This window comes from Thunnus maccoyii, chromosome 1 (assembly GCF_910596095.1).
Source record: "Thunnus maccoyii chromosome 1, fThuMac1.1, whole genome shotgun sequence".
Lineage (NCBI taxonomy): Eukaryota > Metazoa > Chordata > Actinopteri > Scombriformes > Scombridae > Thunnus > Thunnus maccoyii.
The window spans coordinates 32,012,099-32,032,104 of record NC_056533.1 but is presented as its reverse complement, the minus strand read 5'-3'; the positions used below and the strand labels follow the sequence as shown (position 1 = coordinate 32,032,104).

The 20,006-nt window shown below is 38.1% G+C and overlaps 1 protein-coding gene across 3 annotated transcripts; it reads right to left on the bottom strand.

Moving 5' to 3' along the window:
• Positions 1 to 4,848: 4,848 nt before the first annotated feature.
• Positions 4,849 to 19,262, bottom strand: LOC121901414 (gonadotropin subunit beta-1). Of its 3 annotated transcripts, none has more exons than XM_042418192.1 (3): positions 19,131 to 19,262; positions 5,947 to 6,130; positions 4,849 to 5,116 (listed from the first exon to the last, which is right to left on the bottom strand). In XM_042418192.1, exons 1-3 carry the CDS (start codon positions 19,166 to 19,168, stop codon positions 4,922 to 4,924), a joined length of 417 nt encoding a protein of 138 aa, XP_042274126.1. In that variant the 5' UTR covers positions 19,169 to 19,262; the 3' UTR covers positions 4,849 to 4,921. The 3 variants fall into 3 exon arrangements, with proteins under 3 accessions (XP_042274126.1, XP_042274141.1, XP_042274133.1); XM_042418207.1 differs by lacking the exon at positions 19,131 to 19,262 and adding an exon at positions 7,741 to 8,042 and having other exon boundaries at positions 5,947 to 6,184; XM_042418199.1 differs by lacking the exon at positions 19,131 to 19,262 and adding an exon at positions 7,741 to 8,040.
• Positions 19,263 to 20,006: the final 744 nt, after the last annotated feature.

Here is a 20,006-nt window from a genome sequence, read left to right as displayed (position 1 = left end):
TTTAAACATTTTAGTCTGTCGTGCTTCACTCACACCAGTACTTTCACTGGCTTTTTCCATCACTCATTAATTAATTCAAGCTGCCAAAAAAAGGACACCACACAAAAACTTGAAACAAATGCAGGAAAGCACAATTCAGCAAAATAACTTACATCCAATTAAAACTTTTTTCCTCTTGGGAGTTCTTAGAGTACATATTCATGTGCCCATGCAGAGCCCCGTGTGATTTAAACAGCCACCGATAAAATATAGTGATGAATAGTATTAATAGTGTTTTTGGGACCAGGCTGTACTGTATATAAACCTATTGTCCTTAGTTTTAGAAAATTCAGTTCAAGGAAGAATTCATCATAGCCTGACACAAAGCCATCCACTTCATGACCGTGTCTGTTTCCTCCCTCCAGCAGAGAAGTCAGAAGGACAGACTCGTCTATAAACTTGATAAAATGTCCATCTAAATATTGGCCGGGGCAGTCATTAATGGGGAAAGAGCACAAACCTCCAGGGTGCTGCTGGATAAAAACAAGCCACTATTAAAAGACACCAATGACCTGAACGGACTGAATCTGTCAGCAGCCATCCAGCCTGCAGTTCTCATATTGAACTGGAGTTGTGACAGAAGAGTCGGTGTCTTAGGAGCTGCGTTCAAGGCTGAAACAAAATCTATGAACATGAGCGCCAATAGGTCTCACGTCCTTCTGGATGTTTGACAGCAAACATCAAATAATGAAGCTGTCAGATTTTTCACTCCAACCCTACAGTAGCGTCATTGATCGCCAGCTTACTTTAATGAACTCAGTAGTGCTGAAACAATTAGTCGATTAATCGATCTACAGATTTCAGTCATTTATCAAATGACAAGATTAACATTGTACAGCCATGCTAGCAGCTCTGTGAGGCTGTATTTGTTATTATTCATGTTATATTGGAGTTACCATAATTACGTTTCCTCCATGTTGTAATTATGACTTGGAAACTGGGATTTTTCTGCACTTAAATGACCAGTATGTAGGATTTAGGGGGATCTATTGGCAGAAATGGAATATAATATTCATAAGTATGTTTTAATTAGTGTATAATCACCTGAAAATAAAACCTTAGAATGAGCCCTTCATATCTACACAGGGAGCAGGTCCTCTTCCACGGAGCTTGCCATTTTGCACCACCATGTTTCTACAGTAGCTCAGTCCGGCAAACCAAACACTGGCTCTAGGGAGGGTATTTTGTGTTTTTCGTGGCCACCGTAGGTTCTCCTACATGCTTGGAAGAGGTGGGTGAAGGGTTATTCAGTTGGTTGCAATCTGTAACCTCACTGCTTGATGCCACTAAATCCCACACACTGGTCCTTTAATATTACGGAAATACCAAAAACCAAAGCAAACATGGACACCTTACGTAAGCTAAAGTTAATCACCAAATGCAATTTAACCCATTTTTAATGGTTATAATGTAATTTTGCAGTTGCACAGTATTTTAAACCCTCATACGACCAACTCAGTCATCATACAACCTTCCTGATTTGTCCTTAACATGCAAATCTTTCCGAACCCTCCCATCCATCCTACATAAAGCAAAAAAAATCCCCTGCAGCCCAAAAAGCATAAGACCACAGACCTGCAGTATAAAAGATTATAAAAGAGTCTGGAAAATTGTTGAAAGGCCACCCCGAACTGCAAATAAGGTCAATTATTACTCATGAATTTTTAATCCATGAAGGCTTTATACTTGTAAAACTTTCCTAAAGGTTTTGGCATCATCCCAGAATCTAGAAAACCTTTTTGGCTCATGCACCAGGCGAGCAATTTTCATTCGATTGAAAAGGCACCATCTTAGAGTCCATTGTCCAGTTCCTATAATGGATTCGTGGTTAAAATGCTAACAATTGCTAATTAGCACTAAACACAGAGTGCAGCTGAGGCTGATGGGAATTTCATTAGTTTTGTAAGTATGAGGTGGAAAATGAGGTGGATCACCAAAGTCTGTGGGATACATCATCTGGGAACCAATGTCTGAACAAACATTTAATCCTTGAAGTAGATGTTGAGATATTTCACAGGATAAGTGACATGCTGGTAGCACTAGAGGAAAAGTGAGGCAGATCACCAAAGTCAGTAGGGTTCGTCCTCTGGGGACCATGAACGTCTGTATAAAATTTCGTGGCAATCTATTTAATAACTGAAATATTTCATTCTAGTGCAGCTAAAAATGCCTTTCTTTGTGTTATATATTTGGGGTTTTGGTCAAATCCTGTCTCTTAATCTGAAGACATTACCTTGGGCTATAGGAACTTGTGATGGGCATTTTCCACTATTTCTTGAATTTGTAGTCATGAAAACAATTGTCAGCAGAAGCTCTAAACTCATCCTGTTCTAGTTTTATTCAGCAGTTCAAAGAAATCCACAAATTGACAAGTAACAAGGAGTTTATATTTTCAAGCAGTTTATTGAACATAAAATCAGATTACCCTGAAATGTACCAATCAGCCTCTGACCAAAGAACAATTAATTACACGTTTTTTGTGATTTAGATATTAGATTTCCACTATTATCTTTTTTATTCGATCCAAAGCCCTTGAGCTAAAGTTTGAAATCGAACTTCATAGATATGGATTAATTCAATTTAACCAAATCTTTAAGTGGTAGGAATGATATCTTTGGGGATTATTCAGCTCTGGTGGAGGTTTTGCTTTCCTGATGCCTTTTATTTAACCACATTTTCCAGAGAAGACGTACAGTATTACGTCCCATTTTTCCTGCACTCCCTCTGCTGGCTGTTTACCTCGAGGTGCTTGTATTGGAATACAACATGTTGATTTTGTGATATCTTACAGGCTAACAAAGCAGCACCGTCAGGCCACAGTCCATCTCTACATGCCAGCTTTTACTCTACAAGTTTCTCAGGTCAGCTTTGCCTGGAGGGTCGGTCATCACTCTAGTCTAGTTTCAACTCCGTTTTCCTCCCGGCCTCCAAACAACGAGCTGAAAACTGGTCTGTTCAATAAATACTTCAGCTCTCCCTCTCACATGCGGTATTTTCTTCCTGCACTCTCTTCAGTGTGCTGTTTTCTTTAAGTGCAAAAATCCATTTTGTATTTCCCAACAGCTTTTTTTCCTGTACAAGTTCTTTCTCATCATTGATCAATATGTTTTACCAATCATTCCATTGACTGTCTTACTTGTTAGGGCATTTTTGGCTTTGACTGCTGCACCCTTCACTATTGACTGGCTGATATATTGATCACCATTTAATGCACGTTTTTTAGCAGTGTGGCTTTAGGGATGGCGATGTCTGGTCCACCACTTTGGTCCAGACTGAAATATCTCAACAACTGTTGGACAAATTTTCATGAAATTTTGTACAAACATTCATGCTGCCCAGAGGATGTTTTCTAAAGAAGTTGTTGATTCGTTGACTTTCCCCTTTAACGCCACCATGAGGTCAAAATTTGTGGTTTTTGAATGAATAAATAACATTCCCATCAGTTTCTGCTATACTTTGCATTTAGAGCTAAATGTTAGACATGATATAGTAAACATCATACCTGCTTAGCATCAGCATGTTAGTGCCGTTATTGTCAGTAAAACAATAAAGGAGATCTTGTTAGGGTGTTGCGGTGTGTTGCCAAGTGCCAACAGTGTATTGTAGGCAGTAATTAACTATCATATTAATGAGCGAGCTTCAGGTTTGTCTCTCAATTAATAAGATGTTACGCTAACAATATGCAGTCAAGACTCAGAAGCTGCACCTGGTTTCCAGCATGTATCATAGAAACAATGACAGTCTGCAGTGGACTTGCAGGGTACAGAGCTCATCTATTATTATTCTACTTTCTCTGCAAAGATGTCCACCAAGCCTGTTTGATAGTCCTGATAGTGTCTTTGTCAAATTTATTTAACTTGTATGCCTTCAGTTCTTTAAGCTATTCTTCCATGACTGTAGTGATTTCACTTAATGGTGCTAAATGTCTCCTTGGATTTAGTTTTTATTCCATATTCTTCTCAATTAGCTGAATTTCTTGTAGAGTCTTTTCTCTATGATGGTATGAGATCTAGTGAGCATTTGTTCAGCACTTTTTCCCACTTACAGTATGGCCGGAAGCTTTACTGTATAATATATATGATGTTATTCGTTTTTGTCTTTTAAGCTCTGAAGAAGGTACATTTGTGCCGAAAAGTCAGCTTATGGAATAAAGTCTGTGCTGCTCACTGTATGGACTGTTTGCAGTTCCTTTAGCTCAAAGCAGCTTGATGAACAAGGCCAGTCAGACACTATGTCTGAAAACCACTAGAGAGGGATGAGTAGCCAATATTTTTATTTTTAAAAAGTTGCAGTTTTAGGGGGGGAGGGGGGGGGGGTATAGGATTTTTAAGACATCTCATGAGAGAAAGATTTTGCCTACTGAAGAGAGACACTGATCAGCAGCCACTTTAGGGGAGTTTTTGGATACACCGCAGGCTCTATATTTTCATTTCCACCTGTCAAAAAGAGGCAGAGCCTGCTCTTTTTCTTATAGGATGACCTGAATGGCAGGATAATTGAATTTTAGAGGTCCGTCACCTTTGTCAGGAAAAAAAAAAAAGAGGAAATGTTGGTGTGACATTTAATCTTTCAGTTGGCCTCTCTAACTTAAAAGTCATCCTGCTATCTCACTGCTACGTCTACAGACAGTTTCTTCTGCGTTGACTCATGGCGTCCTCTGTGTTGATAAATTGTTGCAGCATTATTTAACTGACTGACAGGCTGTCCTTTTGCTTTACGCTGTGATTGATTTTATTACAGCATTTTTAAGATAAAGAAAAAAACAAATGTCAAACATAATGTATGAGGAAAAACAAAACCCCCAAAACCTTTAAATGATACCTGTTTATTTTGATATCAAGACAAGGGACACAAAAGCAATGCGGAGGGACAACGGGGTTGTTTAAAAGGACGGACAGCTGGGTACGTATCCGGGAAGGCGCCCACAGTACGTGTTTCCTGTGTTACACGTGGTACACTCGCAGTTTCTGGCCACAGGGTAGGTGACTCCCACCGGACAGCCTTCGATGTGTTTCACCTCATAGGACCAGTCGCCATTACAGATCTTCTGTTCATCATGGCTGATGTAGACCGGATCCTGTCATCAACAGCAAAACGTTATCAGAAGGATCGTCACACACACACACACACACTTCAGTCAGTTCTTTATGTGAGAAGGTGTTTTTTGATTCCCAAAAATGATGAAAGAGTAAAATCAACAAAGAGACGACGTTAGACTCAAATGGAGACAGTTGCAAACATGTGGATTAATACTTGACAACTACTAAATCAAATAACTATTTATGTTCTATTAAAGGTGTATTTTCTTCAATAACTTGTGTAAATGCAAAAGTAAACATGGGGCATGTTAAAAGAAGCAGGTTCACTGATTTAACTTTGCTAAACAGAAATGTTTTTAGTCCATGTCGTCGAGTCGAGGAGGTTCTGGGTTTTACTCAACAACTTAATTCAAATAACTTTTTTTTTTTTTTTTAACAGACCTCTGATCTGTATTTTCAATTTTGATCATCTGAGAAGTTTACAAAATGAAAAATATAAGTTACATACATATCTGTAATTTACATGGTCTAAAACATACTGATTTATCCTTTAATCCAGTGATTTGTCAACTTTATGTGGTCAGCTAGTAAACTCGTTAAACTCAGTGTGTTTTCTTGTCTTGTTTGTATTGTTTGACTTTAACTTAATTGAAATCAACTAAACATAAAAACTCCCTAAACCTTAACTGACCTTATAATAAATACTGTTTCCAAACACTAATACTATACATATTAGATTGTGACAACTTTATACACTACAGCCAAACATAGGATGCACATGAGCTCAAGCTGAATAAATGCACAGACTTGCAAATGATGTCTCATAATGAGCAAGTCAGACGGCAGGTTTTTGACTTTTTAACTTCACCTCGAGGTAGCACTGTCCTTCACATATGGTGGTGAGTATGAACTCAGTGATGCCACAGCTCTCCACAGAGATGCTGATGTTCTTTGGATGACAGCCGTAACTGCAACCCTGCCCCGCCCCCGCCAGCGCCAGCACTGCTGCCATGACAACCAGCTGCATCCTCTGCTGGGTGCAGCACAGACGCCTGCCACAAGAGGGGATCAGACCTCACATCAGATACTGAACCATGTCAGAGGATCTGAAGGGGGGTGGGGAGGGGGGGTATCATTGCAGGATCCAACAAATAGATGTGGTTCAAGGTGTGGCACAGTGTGATCACGTAGAGACTATTTCCAGCTTTTTGATGATTTTATGGCTCAGGGACCAGTTTATGATGCTGGGTTTAGATCTACAGAACATGTTTAAGTTTAAGTAAGTGTGCCTCCCTTCTGCTAAAACATGAACAAAACAAAATTACCTCTTGTTTGTGTCTAATAGCTGGAAATCTCTATACCAAAGCTTTGATTACAACAGTAGTTTACTGTATTGTATAATAGAATATGATCTATTGATGAAATATATCATGAACAAGATATGTTTTTGTTAAAAAATAAATACATAAACGTGCCAAATTTAATTTGTGGATGACCAAAATATTTTTCCCCAGTCTCTCTATCAACTGAAAAAAATAAATAATACTGATAAAAATTCTTCACCCTATCAGTTCTTATCAGGACTTAAAGGTTTGGTTTCTCTAAATTACAAAATCAACATGTTTCTCACTTCCAGTAGTATCTACAGAGATTTCTGCTGCCGTCACAACACAACAAAGGTGACTGGAATTATGTTTGTGGTATTAAACAGCGTTAAGAAATTACATTTGAAAACTTTTATGTGTCTTTTCAGAAACAATGTCCCAGTTACTCTGGATAATCCACAGACTTTATTGTGAACAGTTTTCATTGACAGTAACATTTACAAAAGAAGTACATTGACAAAATGATCTTAACTCAAGGTCCTCTTATTCGCTTTTTTTTCTGTAGTTTACAACCACATCTCACAGCTAAGATTGAGTTAAGATTTTGTCCATTCCCAAGGTCAAGAAGGAACTTTCACGCTCAGGAAAAATATGCGGTTTTCTGCGGATCATCCGAAGTAACAAGGACGCATTTTTTGTAAAGAGATGTTTCTGTTGAATTTTTAAAATACATTTCTAATCCATGATGAAAGAAATCTCAAAGATAAATAAACCCCAAATGATCTGAGTATATAGGAAGTAATCTATCTCATAGTCAGACATCACTGTCCAGACTAAATAATTGAGGTGATCAAACATAATAATATGTTATCCTCTCTATGCTATTAAAATGTGCATGTTTGAATATCCTTTAACAATACCAGCAGAAAAAAGTGATCAGGGATTAAAAAAGGGGATAAGTACGTTCTCAGTTATCATCATCATTGACTTTCAAGAGACTTTTTACATCAAAGTTGTTTTTTTTTTGAAAGCTGGAAATCAGATCAGCTGATGTAAAGACTCTTAAATATATGAAAATTAAATTCCTTTCATCTTCACATCTCAAGATGCCATCGCATCATCATTACAGGTACATAAACATTTAAAATATCACCTTGAGATTAAATTTTACAGACACAGCACACACATAAAGATGTCATTTTTTAACAAATATACCTTAATATGAGACAATTTCATAGTGTCTCTATATATTCCCGTTATGTTATGACACTTTAGAGCAGAATCATAATTCAGCAGTTTGCATGTGATGTACATAAATCTTTAACCAAAAAACGTACCTGTAGAGATCTGTTTGCTTTGGAAGTTGCACGTCTTGTTTCTCCTGTTAGCGTCTAAACATCTGTAACAGCTCTCGTCCTGCGACTGCTCTCTCTCCAACTTAAATAGGGTCGCTCCTAAATCCTTTTAATCTATTCAGCCTCGGCTCGGTGCTATTTTTCCTAACTGTTTAGACTTAAAAAGCAAAATCCTCCGTCTTTTTTCCCTCGACAGATCAGGGAAGGCCCGTGGCTCAAGGCCTTTCCCTCCTACACATGAGGAGGAGCGAGTTGGTATCTTCAGAAATCTGGTTTAGATCACAGGAGTGAAAGGCTTAGAGGGACCACAGAAATATAAACAAGTATCAGCCCCCACAGTTAGATGGAAAACACTGACACAAGCATCAGTAATTGATTTGTTATGTTCCATCCTCAATAATTTGTAGAGTTTTATCTTTTTCCAGCGTGTTAACGATAACAACACGCGTCATTGTCACTTCTGAAACTAAATGAGACGTATCGAACCTTTTCCTGAGGTAAAAGTATCAAAGATTTGTGGCTTTTCTGTCATTTTCTGCTGTTCTACCATAGAATAAACACACCTGAGAACCAAATTCAATTGGTAGATCAATTTTAATTAGGTTTTTAAAGGTATGGATAAATGCAATCGGGCATTTCAGTGGGATCAAACTACTTAAATACACTTTTCTTATGTGATTATATCATCTTTCAAATGATTCTGATAGCATCAGTTTTTGCTCACAGAAAAACGAGACGATCCAGGTGCAATTCGGTTTCAGCCTCCGTGTTCCTCTCAGCCCATTCATCTCAATAGTCATATCCAGAGACACCGAGACACTGTAGAGAAAGATATCACCACGGTGTATTTTAGTTTGATATCACCATGACAGGACGCCAAAGTCGGAAGTTTTCACACAGTGGCTTTAAGCTGTCTCATGTGTAGGATCTAAAAACATATGCATCAACTTTTTAAGACTGCAGGGAACCCTTTATTGTTCTTGATCTGTGTGAATGATAAATCTACAACTTCAATGTTTCTCTGACACTTTTTTTGTTTAATGAGGTGCAACTGAGTGTTGCATCCAGTGATAGAAGGAGTATTCAAATAATTGACTTGACAGTAAAAATAGCAATGCCACTCTGCACAAATAATACTGACTGCAAGTGTGTACTTACAAGTATCAAAAGTAAAATGATCAAATCATTTGTCTGAGTAGAAGAATAAAATAACACACAACTGACATACTCAAGTAAAGAACAAATACATCAAAATTGTGCTTAAGTACAATGCTTAAATAAATGTACTAAGTTATTTTACACCACTTATTGCCTCCCTTATGTTTCATACAGTTGTGGCCTAATGTCCTGAAAGTCTGCTGCTATCTGTTTATGAGAAATTCTGTATTCTGCTGCATTCAATAAAAAGTAAGCACTGCACCACAGCCTGGACAGTCTGCAGTGACAGTAGAATATAACTACTTGGGCTGCAGCCACGGTTCATCCAACTGCTGCTCCGTCTGCCCTTGCAGCCACCAGGGACTCAGGTTCCCCAACATCCTGCTGAACTGCTATACCTGCCTGGCAAGGACTTTTATGGAGTGTCACCCTCGTCCTCTTAGGTAGTCTGAGCTGAAATACATCATTGTTAGCATACATTTTGTCCTTAATGAACACAAGTCACGATTAATCTTGTATTCGGAGTTAGAATGCATCATTAGTCATTTTCTGAGTAGTCTGCATAACAGCTGGTAATTCCTCTTAAAATGAGCGCATCTGCACCGAAAATTGCTTTATTAAGTATGGAGCTGAATGCATGCACTGCATTTATATGCTAATTACATAAGCACCTTATTTACACTCAGTGTGGACTCTGGAAAGGGCAGTTAAACTTGCAGTGCAGAACTTGTACATAAATGAATGTCTGGTTAGCTCTCTGCTAACTTGAAGGGGATAAAATTATTTAATCGTGCGTTCCTCTAGACTTTCCAAATGTAATCGGACCGAATCAAATTCTGATAGTGAAATGAGTCATTTCACGGTGGTTGTGTGATGCTCAGAACAATTTATTCACCCTTTTACAGCCGCAACACTAGCGACGGAGTAGGCTACAGCGGAGCCTATGACAACACCTGTCGACAGTGTTTCCTGATATCCTTGTTTAGGCCCATATTTAGAAACTAGACTGTAATTAACATGATTTATGGATGGGTTATATATACAACAAAGAAATTATTATTACCATTATGACTCTGCACTATACCTGCTCTGTGCCCTTGGTTATAACCAATCCAGTCCCTTTTACAAGTTTAAATATATTTAAAGTGGAAATAGGCCTACAACCCATGAAGGGCAGTTTTCCATTTGCCAAAAAGTGATTCCAGTTCCTACCTTGGGACTGAAAGGTTGTTTCTGCCACAAAATTACTTGATTACGTTCATGGGGGTGATATTTTAAAGGTTATAGCTTACCTAGCCCTTTTTTTTACCAGTTGAAATACCTTTAAAGGGCCAATACAACCCATAAAATGCATTTTTCCACTTGCAAAAAAGTGATTCCAGCTCCTACTTTGGGACCGAGAGGTTGTTTCTGCTTCAAAATGACTTGATTTCATTCATGAGGATCATATTTTAAAGATTATAGCTCACCCTGTCCTTTTTACCAGTTGAAATATCTTTAAAGCGGCAATACAACCCATAAAATGAACTCTTGCACTTGCCAAAAAATGATTACAGCTCCTACCTCAGGACTGAAAGGTTGTTTCTACCTCATAATGACTTGATTTCATTTATGGGGGTTATATTTAAAGATTATAGCTCACCCAGTCCTTTTTACCAGTTGAAATATCTTTAAAACGACAATACAACCCATAAAATGCACTTGCCAAAAATGATTCCAGCTTCTACCTTGGGACTGAAATGTTGTTTCTGTTTCAAAATGACTTAATTTTTATTTTAGCCAAACCATGATTGAAAAAACAGTTCAGCCTTATGCAGGTACTGTCTTGCCGCCAATTACTTTGAATTAACCTTTTTTTTTTTGTTATATTTTTCAGGTTTTATAATATTCTTCTATGGCTTCCCTTTTAAACTGTGTTTCTGCTTCACTTAGTAGCCACAGTTATTTCTTAATATATTTATTTTTTTCAACATCAGCAACGTCTGTGCTTTCTCTTTACCTTTCAGTCCCAAGGTAGGAGCTGGAATCACTTTTTGGCAAGTGGAAAAATGCATTTTATGGGTTGTATTGGCCCTTTAAAAGTATTTCAACTGGTAAAACGGCTGAGTGAGCTATAATCTTTAAAATATAACTCCCGTGAATCAAATCAAGTTATTTTGAGGCAGAAACAAGCTTTCAGTCCCAAGGCAGGAGTTGGAATCACTTTTTGGCAAGTAGAAAACTGTTTTTATGGGTTGTATTGGCCCTTTAAAGGTATCTCAACTGGTGGAAAAGGGCTGGGTAAGCTAAAAATCTGTAAAATATCACCCCCATGAATGAAATCAAGTCATTTTGAGGCAGGAACAACCTTTCAGTCCCAAGGTAGGAGCTGGAACCACTTTTTGGCAAGTGGAAAAGTGCCTTTTATGGGTTGAAGGCCTACTGCCACTTAAGATATATTTGAACTGGTAGAAAGGACTGGATTGGTTATAATCTAGGGCACGGAGCAGGCAAAATAGCGCAGAGTCATAAGGGTAATTGCAAAAGAGATAATTTCTTTATTGTATATATAACCCATCCATAAGTCACATTAATTACAGTCTAGTTTCCAAATATAGGCCTAAACAAGGATATTAGACAAACCAAACACATTCAAACTTCAGAAACTACAAGTATAATATTGCCTATAATCACATAAATGTCATGCCTGATTACGCTATAAACTTCTTTGATCACAACTGTGATTATTCGGTTATTATCACGGACATTAAGTTATGTGTATTTGCACGTTATGACTGTTTGATCCAGATAAAAGTAGCTGTAGACGTATATAAACTGGATGATACAGCTTTAACAGGCTGCGAGAGATCCTGCGGACAGGAATCACTTTTTGGCAGAAAATCACTTTTTAATTGGATATGTTAGATCTCTGAGAAGAGGAGATGACATGAATACTCTCCTTCTCCAAAGGGAAAGCTTCTATATCTTTACTCTTCCGACTTTAACACCAAGAGATCTAAATCAATAACATAATATAATATGAGATAAAACACATTATTGTAAATTCATATTCAGATTAATTAAAGTGTAACTTCGTATAACCTCGTTATCTCTTCATAGGCTTGATCATGAGACCCACACACACATGTTTGTGTACGTCATTAGAATGATATAATGCATATATGTGGAGATTTTGCTACTGATATTTATTCTCAATGATGTTTTTGTAAAACTTTTTAAGGTCCTCCTTTTCTCTAGCTCAAACTAGTGATATTTTTTGACTATTATTGATATTTTGATTTGTCATCTTTGTACTTTTTTTGGATGATGGAATAATTGTTGATTGATGTGACATGTGCATCACCCTGGGCGGGTTGGATGATTAATTCAACCTGCCAACATAGAGCCTGCCAGCCTGTGTGTGTGTGTGTGAGTATGTATCAACAAGTCCTCCAAATTAAACAACCGAATACATTGTTTGACCACGTGACTCCAGAACAACACATAGGTTTTCTAATCTGGCGCCTCTATCAGCAGAACATCCTTTGTCTCTGCTTTCCAAAACTGTTACAAATCACGGTTGGAAAATGTGACACACTTTGAAACAGGAAATGAACGACGGTCTCCTGCGGCAAAGTCCACTGTTGGATTAATACCTCCATCCACCCCTCCTCCCCCAAATGAGGAAAAATGTCACCTTATAGCTATAAATGTCATCTGGACTGTGCCACTGCTCCGGGTCATAATTACTACTTCCTCTAGATTGCATCTGTCACTCAAACGCAATTATATTCAGTCATTTTTGGGCAACTGACATCACGACCTATTGTGTTGTTTTTCTTTGCAGGACAGTGTTGTATATATAGTGCTGTGGAATTCATTCTTTAAAACATTTTGACCTGACAAAGACCCAACTTTGATCAAAATGTTGTGTTAAAATGGTGGCTTTGGAGTAAGTGTGCGAGCGTTACTTTTATCCCAACGTAGGACATGAATGTGTGCTCCAAGTTTGATGGCAATCCATCCGATAGTTGTTGAGATACTTCAGTCTGGACCAAAGTGGTGGACTGGCCGACTAAACTTGCCACCCCAAAAATAAAAGAATGTAAAAGAGGCTTTAGAACAATCAGAAGATGTACCCGTTTCTTTTTTTTGCAGCCATCAGAAGAGAAGACCTGCCCTGTCATGTCACATTAATGTCCACTGGGAATCAATTTGGAAATGATGGACGAGGTGATGGTTTCAGTGCCCGAGATGATTTTCTGGTTCATAACTTTAAGCGCTACTATAAAAAAAAAAGAAGCTCCTATGGGTGTAAAAGCTCAAACAAGCTTTATATGAAACCACATATAAAAACAGCTCCAAGCCGTACATCTTGCTGACATCACAGATTTGAGTCATGGGTCATTGGTTTTGAGCTCCTCTCAGCCCTTGCTTTTCATCAACACACCGTAAACACTGCCATAACAGGACAGACAGCATGCATAAAAACCCGCTCAGTCACACCTCGCCCTCCCGTTCTGCAGAGCGTCACCTCCTCTGCCGCTGCATCTGCTGCTACTCCTTTAAAATCATTGTGTCGCATGCAAACACACTCACAGAGGCCCTGAAACCGCTCACGTTTTCACCCTCCTTTCATCGGGTCAAAACAAAAAACGCCTCCACAGCATCGCCAAGGGCGAGGCTTTTGTTTGGTGACCGTGATGTGTGCAGGAGCGTTGAAGTAAGAGTATCGACTGCTGATGGTTCTTTCTCCCGGTCTCTACTTTCTCTTTTTGTTTTCATCTAATCTCACTCCATGCCCTTTGTTTTATTTCTTTGCTCAGCATTTCTATGTTTCTTTGACTTTTAAATATCTTATAATTAACTTTTTGTGTTCTTTTAAACCGTGCTGCTTCTCATTAGTCCACGTTATTCTTGTAAAGTACCAGTATCTGCTGAGTCACTTCTACCCCTGAAAATAGCCCAAATCAAATTGTTGGTATTTTTACTAACATATGAGGATTTGTTATAAATATTTTGATTTTATAATATGTTAATGCAGGGTTGTGTGATCATTCAAAATGATAGTTTACTGATTTTCAGTGGTGCTGTTTTGTGATGATATGATCATATTGTGATTTTTTTACAGAATTATCTTGACCAAATTAAAGATCCCCTCCAGATATGCCTTAAGTAATATAAAAATACTCTGCTTGGAACAATAATGTGTGTCTGATACAGCTTTTCCTAAAAAAAAAAAAAGATAATTACCTCCTTAAAATGACATCTCCTCTTTCTCCCTCATTAAAAATTCCAGAATATATAAATATGCAAATTTATTTCATTTCAGAAGTTTAACTGCTGGACACAAGACACTGAAAAGTCAGTTCTCAGTGTTTGTGCACTGGAGGCTTCAAGTTTCCACATCACACTTGTGTAAATTAAATATTGGACCACGATTGGCTTCCAAACTAGTTGTGATGTCACAAATCCTGCTCGTAGGTCCGCCCCTAAAAAATCTGATTTTCATTGAAGCAAAGAGAAACTTTCCACTTTCAGCAGATTAATGTGAAAACAACTTTCAGGTATCAAACTCTGCTCATACATCATTCTGCACAGTGAAGCTCAAACGTCTGACTAGTTACCAAGTCAAGGGAAATAAAACTGAAAGATTTAGTGGAATTACAAACTCAGTTCTGTATAGAACGAAAAAACAGGTTATTGCCTGAAAATGTACAGAGGTTGTTTGTGTTAAGATCAGGAAGGAAATTGTGCGTACTACATTAAAGCAGATGTGTATTTCAATGTCATCTCAAATGTTGTTCAACTATTCAACAACAATTTCAGAAAATTATTTAGACAGTATGAACTAAATGACTAATGTTTACGTTTAGTCTTCCATCTTTGGTCATATATGAGTGTTTTGAGGTGGGCATATTGGCAGATAGATCATCTATTATAGATCACTTATGTTATTATTTTGAGAAGGGGGGCAGATAATATCACATTTTCTTCTCTGTGCTCCTTTTCCATCAGGGAACGTGTATTATGTAAATTGTAGCTCATATTTAGTGTAAAAATATGAAAGAGTACACTAAAGTGATTGAAACAAATTAAGAAAAAGAGTGATTCAATTGTAATTAAACTGAATCAAATAAATAATTATTTAAGTTTCTGTTTTACACATTTAAAGATTTTGACATCATTAAAACTTTGGAACAAAGTTGACTGCACTGAACGACAATTTTATCATTCTACATGTGATTTTGCACACGTTTACTATATCATGATATATATTAATAGAAAAGAGAAGGATGCTGAACTGCAGAGTCGAGTCGAGTGATCCCACATTTCCTGTAATTTAATCACAACAAACGACACCTTTCACATAGTAATCATGTGATCCATTCTTAATATAAAGGGTACTGACTCTAGTTATTATTATTAACCACATCTTAGACATTTAGATGTTTTTTTCTTGCAAATAAATTTAATTTAACAGACATCAGTTTCGCTTTTTGTGATCCTGTAAGACGTATAAAGATTTTATCAACAGACGCACCTGTTTTGCAGCTCTGGCATCGATTCAAAGTGCATCTGAACTTGTTTGTAATGAGGCACCCTCTATCCTCGCACTATCACCTCTTATTATTACTGACCTCACATCTCCCCCTGGTGCTGACTGAGGCGGAAGCTCAATGAAGTGCAAGGGGTGAGTGTGCGTGATGTACGTGTGCGTGCGCGCGCGTGTGTGTGGAGACTAAAAAAGAGCTCGTCTAATGTCTTAGGTAACTATCTGAAATACAGAGAGAGATGACTGTAAAGACTTAAAAGAAGCAGTAAGTGATATTTGCACTGTCAGCAAGCGTAAGCCTCTGCATTGGATTTTACATATTGTTTTAGATTCCCTCTTATGAAAAAGAGGTGATTTTGTAATACATTTTAGAAAGAGACTGCACAAGCAACCAAAAAATATCCCTCTGGGAATATTACAACTAGAGGTTTAAAAAGCACCTTAGGGAATGATTCCTTAGAGGAATATTGTATCTGGTGATTTCAGAGTCTGGAATAACAGGCCGTTCTTGTCCTAATTAGAGTGTTTGAGTCATAAGGATAGTTTGAACCAAATGGACTGGACTGGATGGGGATATATCTACTAACTGCTGAGTATCACAGCATCAGGCCTACTGTGGCACCTGCAGAAAAACCAATTATCTGCACAATCAAATTAAACCTGAGAGATTTCAAAGGTGCGATGAATAAGACCTCTTCTACCTCATAGCGCAAAATGATCCAAATAAATCTGTGGTGGCAATAGAGTGGTTGATCAGGAACAGTGACTCAAAATTTACCTTGCCAGGTGCTGAAATATCTGGATTTTAAAACTCAGTGTAGCTGGTTTCCCAACAGATGTGCCTCTCTGTGCACAAAACAGTTGCTCCTATGAAGCAATATTACAGCATTAAATATGCTACATTACTTAAAAGACTGTTTAAAGACTCTGCAACAGTTCTTTATATATTTTACAGTCTTTAGCGCAGACCTTTTGATGTTGTAATTGCCTGGTCACTATCAAAAAATCATATTAGTAACTGTGTAAACAAGCTTGTCTTTTGAAGTGTCATAAAGCTGTGGCTTATACCTGTATGGTCTATTGAAGGTACATTAATGACAAATAACCATAATATTCATTATAATGATTTGTCTGTGGTTTTCAATACTCATTATTCAAAAAAGTAATGCATTCTTAATTGCTTTTTCAATAGTAATGCATTGTTTGACTAATTAATACCTGAGCACAGTCATTTGTTAGACGACTTGTTGTGTAACGCTCTGAGACGGGGACTGTTGTCATTCTTGATTTCAAAAATCGTGAAAGATGAAGAACTTAGAGAATAAAGTCTTCTGCTGTTCCTCTTATAAGCTCATTTAATGTGAGATGATGAGTTGTAATTATGAATTGCAGCACTACAGTTTTTAATTATCTGAATCAAGCTGTTGTTGTCTTAGGTACTGCAGTTACAATATGTTCATTATGTTTTTGTCATTTTGGGTGACACTTTCTCAGATACTGCAGTCTCTCTGCTGTTGTAATTTTACCGGGTACCTGATGATGGCTGGGCCCCTTAAGTGTCTGGCCTCTAAAAGACTTGCTGTTATCCTGAAGTGAAGATTTATGAATGTTTTATACTTTTATTTCCCACCAACTCTGGACCTGAACCAAGAGAGATTTGGCTGAAACTTTAGCAAAAATATGATACAACGGCTGTGTTTTCAGAGGCAAAGTGGAACAGAGAGGAGGAATGTGATGTTGCATTTGGACTGAACATGAGTGGATAATTGTGATAATGGTCATATGAGGATGAGTTTAGGGGCACATATTTCCTGGTTGAACCTCTGGACTGAACCTCAGAGCTTCTGGTTATGACATGACACCCTCATATTGCAAACACCTTACTGCCAGTGGTGGGTGGTAATGTAATTCTGTATTATATTGCACTGCTGTATGTTCATTACAATAATGAGTTAATGCGCCACTGTCAATGAAAATACTGCAGTTACCAATTAAGAAACGCACCATTTCTCAGACCCCATCCTGGTTTGTTTTCCATAGAAACAGACATATTTGTAATTAAAGAGATTGTCTTAATGAGTCATATTCTGCAGTTTGTCTGTTTGTCAACTGATAATTATGGAGTAATTACCACTTTTTCCGCTGTGTTCACAAACATTAATGATGTAAACAAACCTGCAACAGATTAGAAGTCGTGAGTAACTTAAGTTTAGTGATTGTCTAGTGAAAAATCAACTTGAATTTTGGTTGTTTTGTTTACATGGGAATTACAGCTTGTACCTTTCAGAGAAAAATCCCTAACAACCCTAGAGTGAAGTATTCATTTTTCTCTGGAACGACACTTGGAAATGTTTTGTATGCCGCTGGCAAAAAAGAATATTTACAAAAAAAGTCTTTCATTTCCAATGTAATCGGATCACATGCAGATTTTTAGTTTAGTTATGTCTAAGGTGGTATTATTATTTTACAAGTTCTGTTTGCCACTAATGTCTCACGTCTTAATACTGCAATGTTTTATACCACCAGGGTTTAGTGAAAGATCGTTTTCCACTGCAGTGGTGTAACAGCTGTATTGTAACAGCTCATTACTTGACTGTGGTGCAACTGCTGACTTTACATCCTAACATTCCAGGGTTTCTTCTCTCTCGGGCTTCAGGAACGACTGGCTGAACTATTCCAGGATTGTACTGCACAGAAAAGGGTTATAAATGTATGAAAGAATTAATGAATTTTTGAAACGGGTGCCATTCACCTTCGGTTTCCCCATTACTTAATCAAATAGCACTAAAATATTAACAGTTTCCCTGTTTATTCACATAAGAAGCCGAAATATCAGGATTTTGATGCAAAATGAAGTCCAAAACAGTTAATAATGGAGGTTTGAAGAAATATTGTGTAATGAGTTAAGAAGCTTTATGTTTGTTGTGTTTAGGTGGATAGAAGTGCCTAAAAAGTGTATTTGTGGGCTCAATTTTCTTCATTACTTTGAATTCACTGACCATTGAGGTCTGATTATCCACTGGACTTAATATGTTTGATGGTAACTTTATCTATTTGTGCAGGTTCAGGTGAAATCTTTACTGTGTGTGGATACTCTTGGTTACAGTTATCTTATTATGGCATAATGTTGAAAAGGGTTCAATACAGATTTCTGAGCATTACTAAAGTCTGCATCCACGTTTTTCTCCAGAATATTTTTCTAAAACTAAAACAGGACAAAAACAGACAGTGTTTTGGTGTGTTGGGAGGGTGGATTTAACTGAAAAACTGCACGTGCAACAACCATTTACGCTCTATTACCGGTGAGTTACAAGTAGCGACGTTATTTTAGGAATACATGGAGAGTAATGTATTACTTTTTTGGGGGTAAGGACACCGGTTGCCACCCAGCATTGATGATGAAGGGCAGAGGAGGCTCCGGTGTGAGACTGCAGCACGGTGCGCAGTGACCGGCTGCATCCACTGGGGGAGGACCGAGCACCGCCTGCACGCGCTGCGGTACACGGACGACTTTCTCACCGAGGCTCTCCATCATCACACACACACACACACACACACACAATGGGAGGGATACAGGAGTATAGGTAGGGCTACAGCGGCAGACAGACAGATGTGTGATGCTCAGACTTAACCATGGGGCCATTTCCCCTCGCCTGCGTGAAGGTAAACTTTTACCCACCCTCGCGTCTTTTCGCCGTGACCGTGTGGAGCTGTCATTGATGCCAACTCGCTGCTTGCACACCTGCTTCTTCTTCTTCTTCTTCTTCTTCTTCTTCTTTTTTTTTCCCACTCTCCTTAAATGATCATTATTGCTGCCAGTACCAGGAGCGATGCAGCAGAAACGGGGGCTGAAGTGGCAACAGATCCTGTTGAATTGAGACAAGACGTCGAGACGCAGCCAAAAAGTGTCCTCCTCAGAGTGCGTCAGAGCACGGATGTACATAGTGGATGATATGGTCGCTGGTTGGTTACGACGAGGGATTAGTGATATTACCCCCCAAAATCAAGACGGGAATTTGGGCAAAAGCGAAGAACTGCATCCTCACCTAGCCTACCTCCTCCTCTTCCTCCAGCAGATTTGTTTGTAGGGGGGCTGAGGCAATTTCGTTTGCCCCCCTTTTCAGATGTAAGTATGAATGTCAGAATGAAGGGAGGCTATTTTAATGAGCTGAAAATTTCGTGCGTAATGTCTGTTCTAAACATAAATGTCCTCCATGCATTCATTTCCGAATATCCTACATTAACGTCCACTCAATAATAACAATGATACTAATAATAATATCCCAATTAAGTTTTACTGCCTCACATTGCAAAAGATGCGTAATATCCTGGACTAAAGCGTCGCCAAAACAACGGACATGAATACATCATTTTTTATTTTATTTTTTGCCATTAACCCAACTGCTGTTTTCTCTTGTCTTCTCTTTTTCTCGCAGCTCCAGAGAGCGTCAAAGGAATAAAGTCATTCAGATTCACCGGAGCTCCATAATATAACAGCAAGGATCCAGTTTTTTTTTTTTTTTTTTTATCTCATCACATAAAATGGCAACCAGGA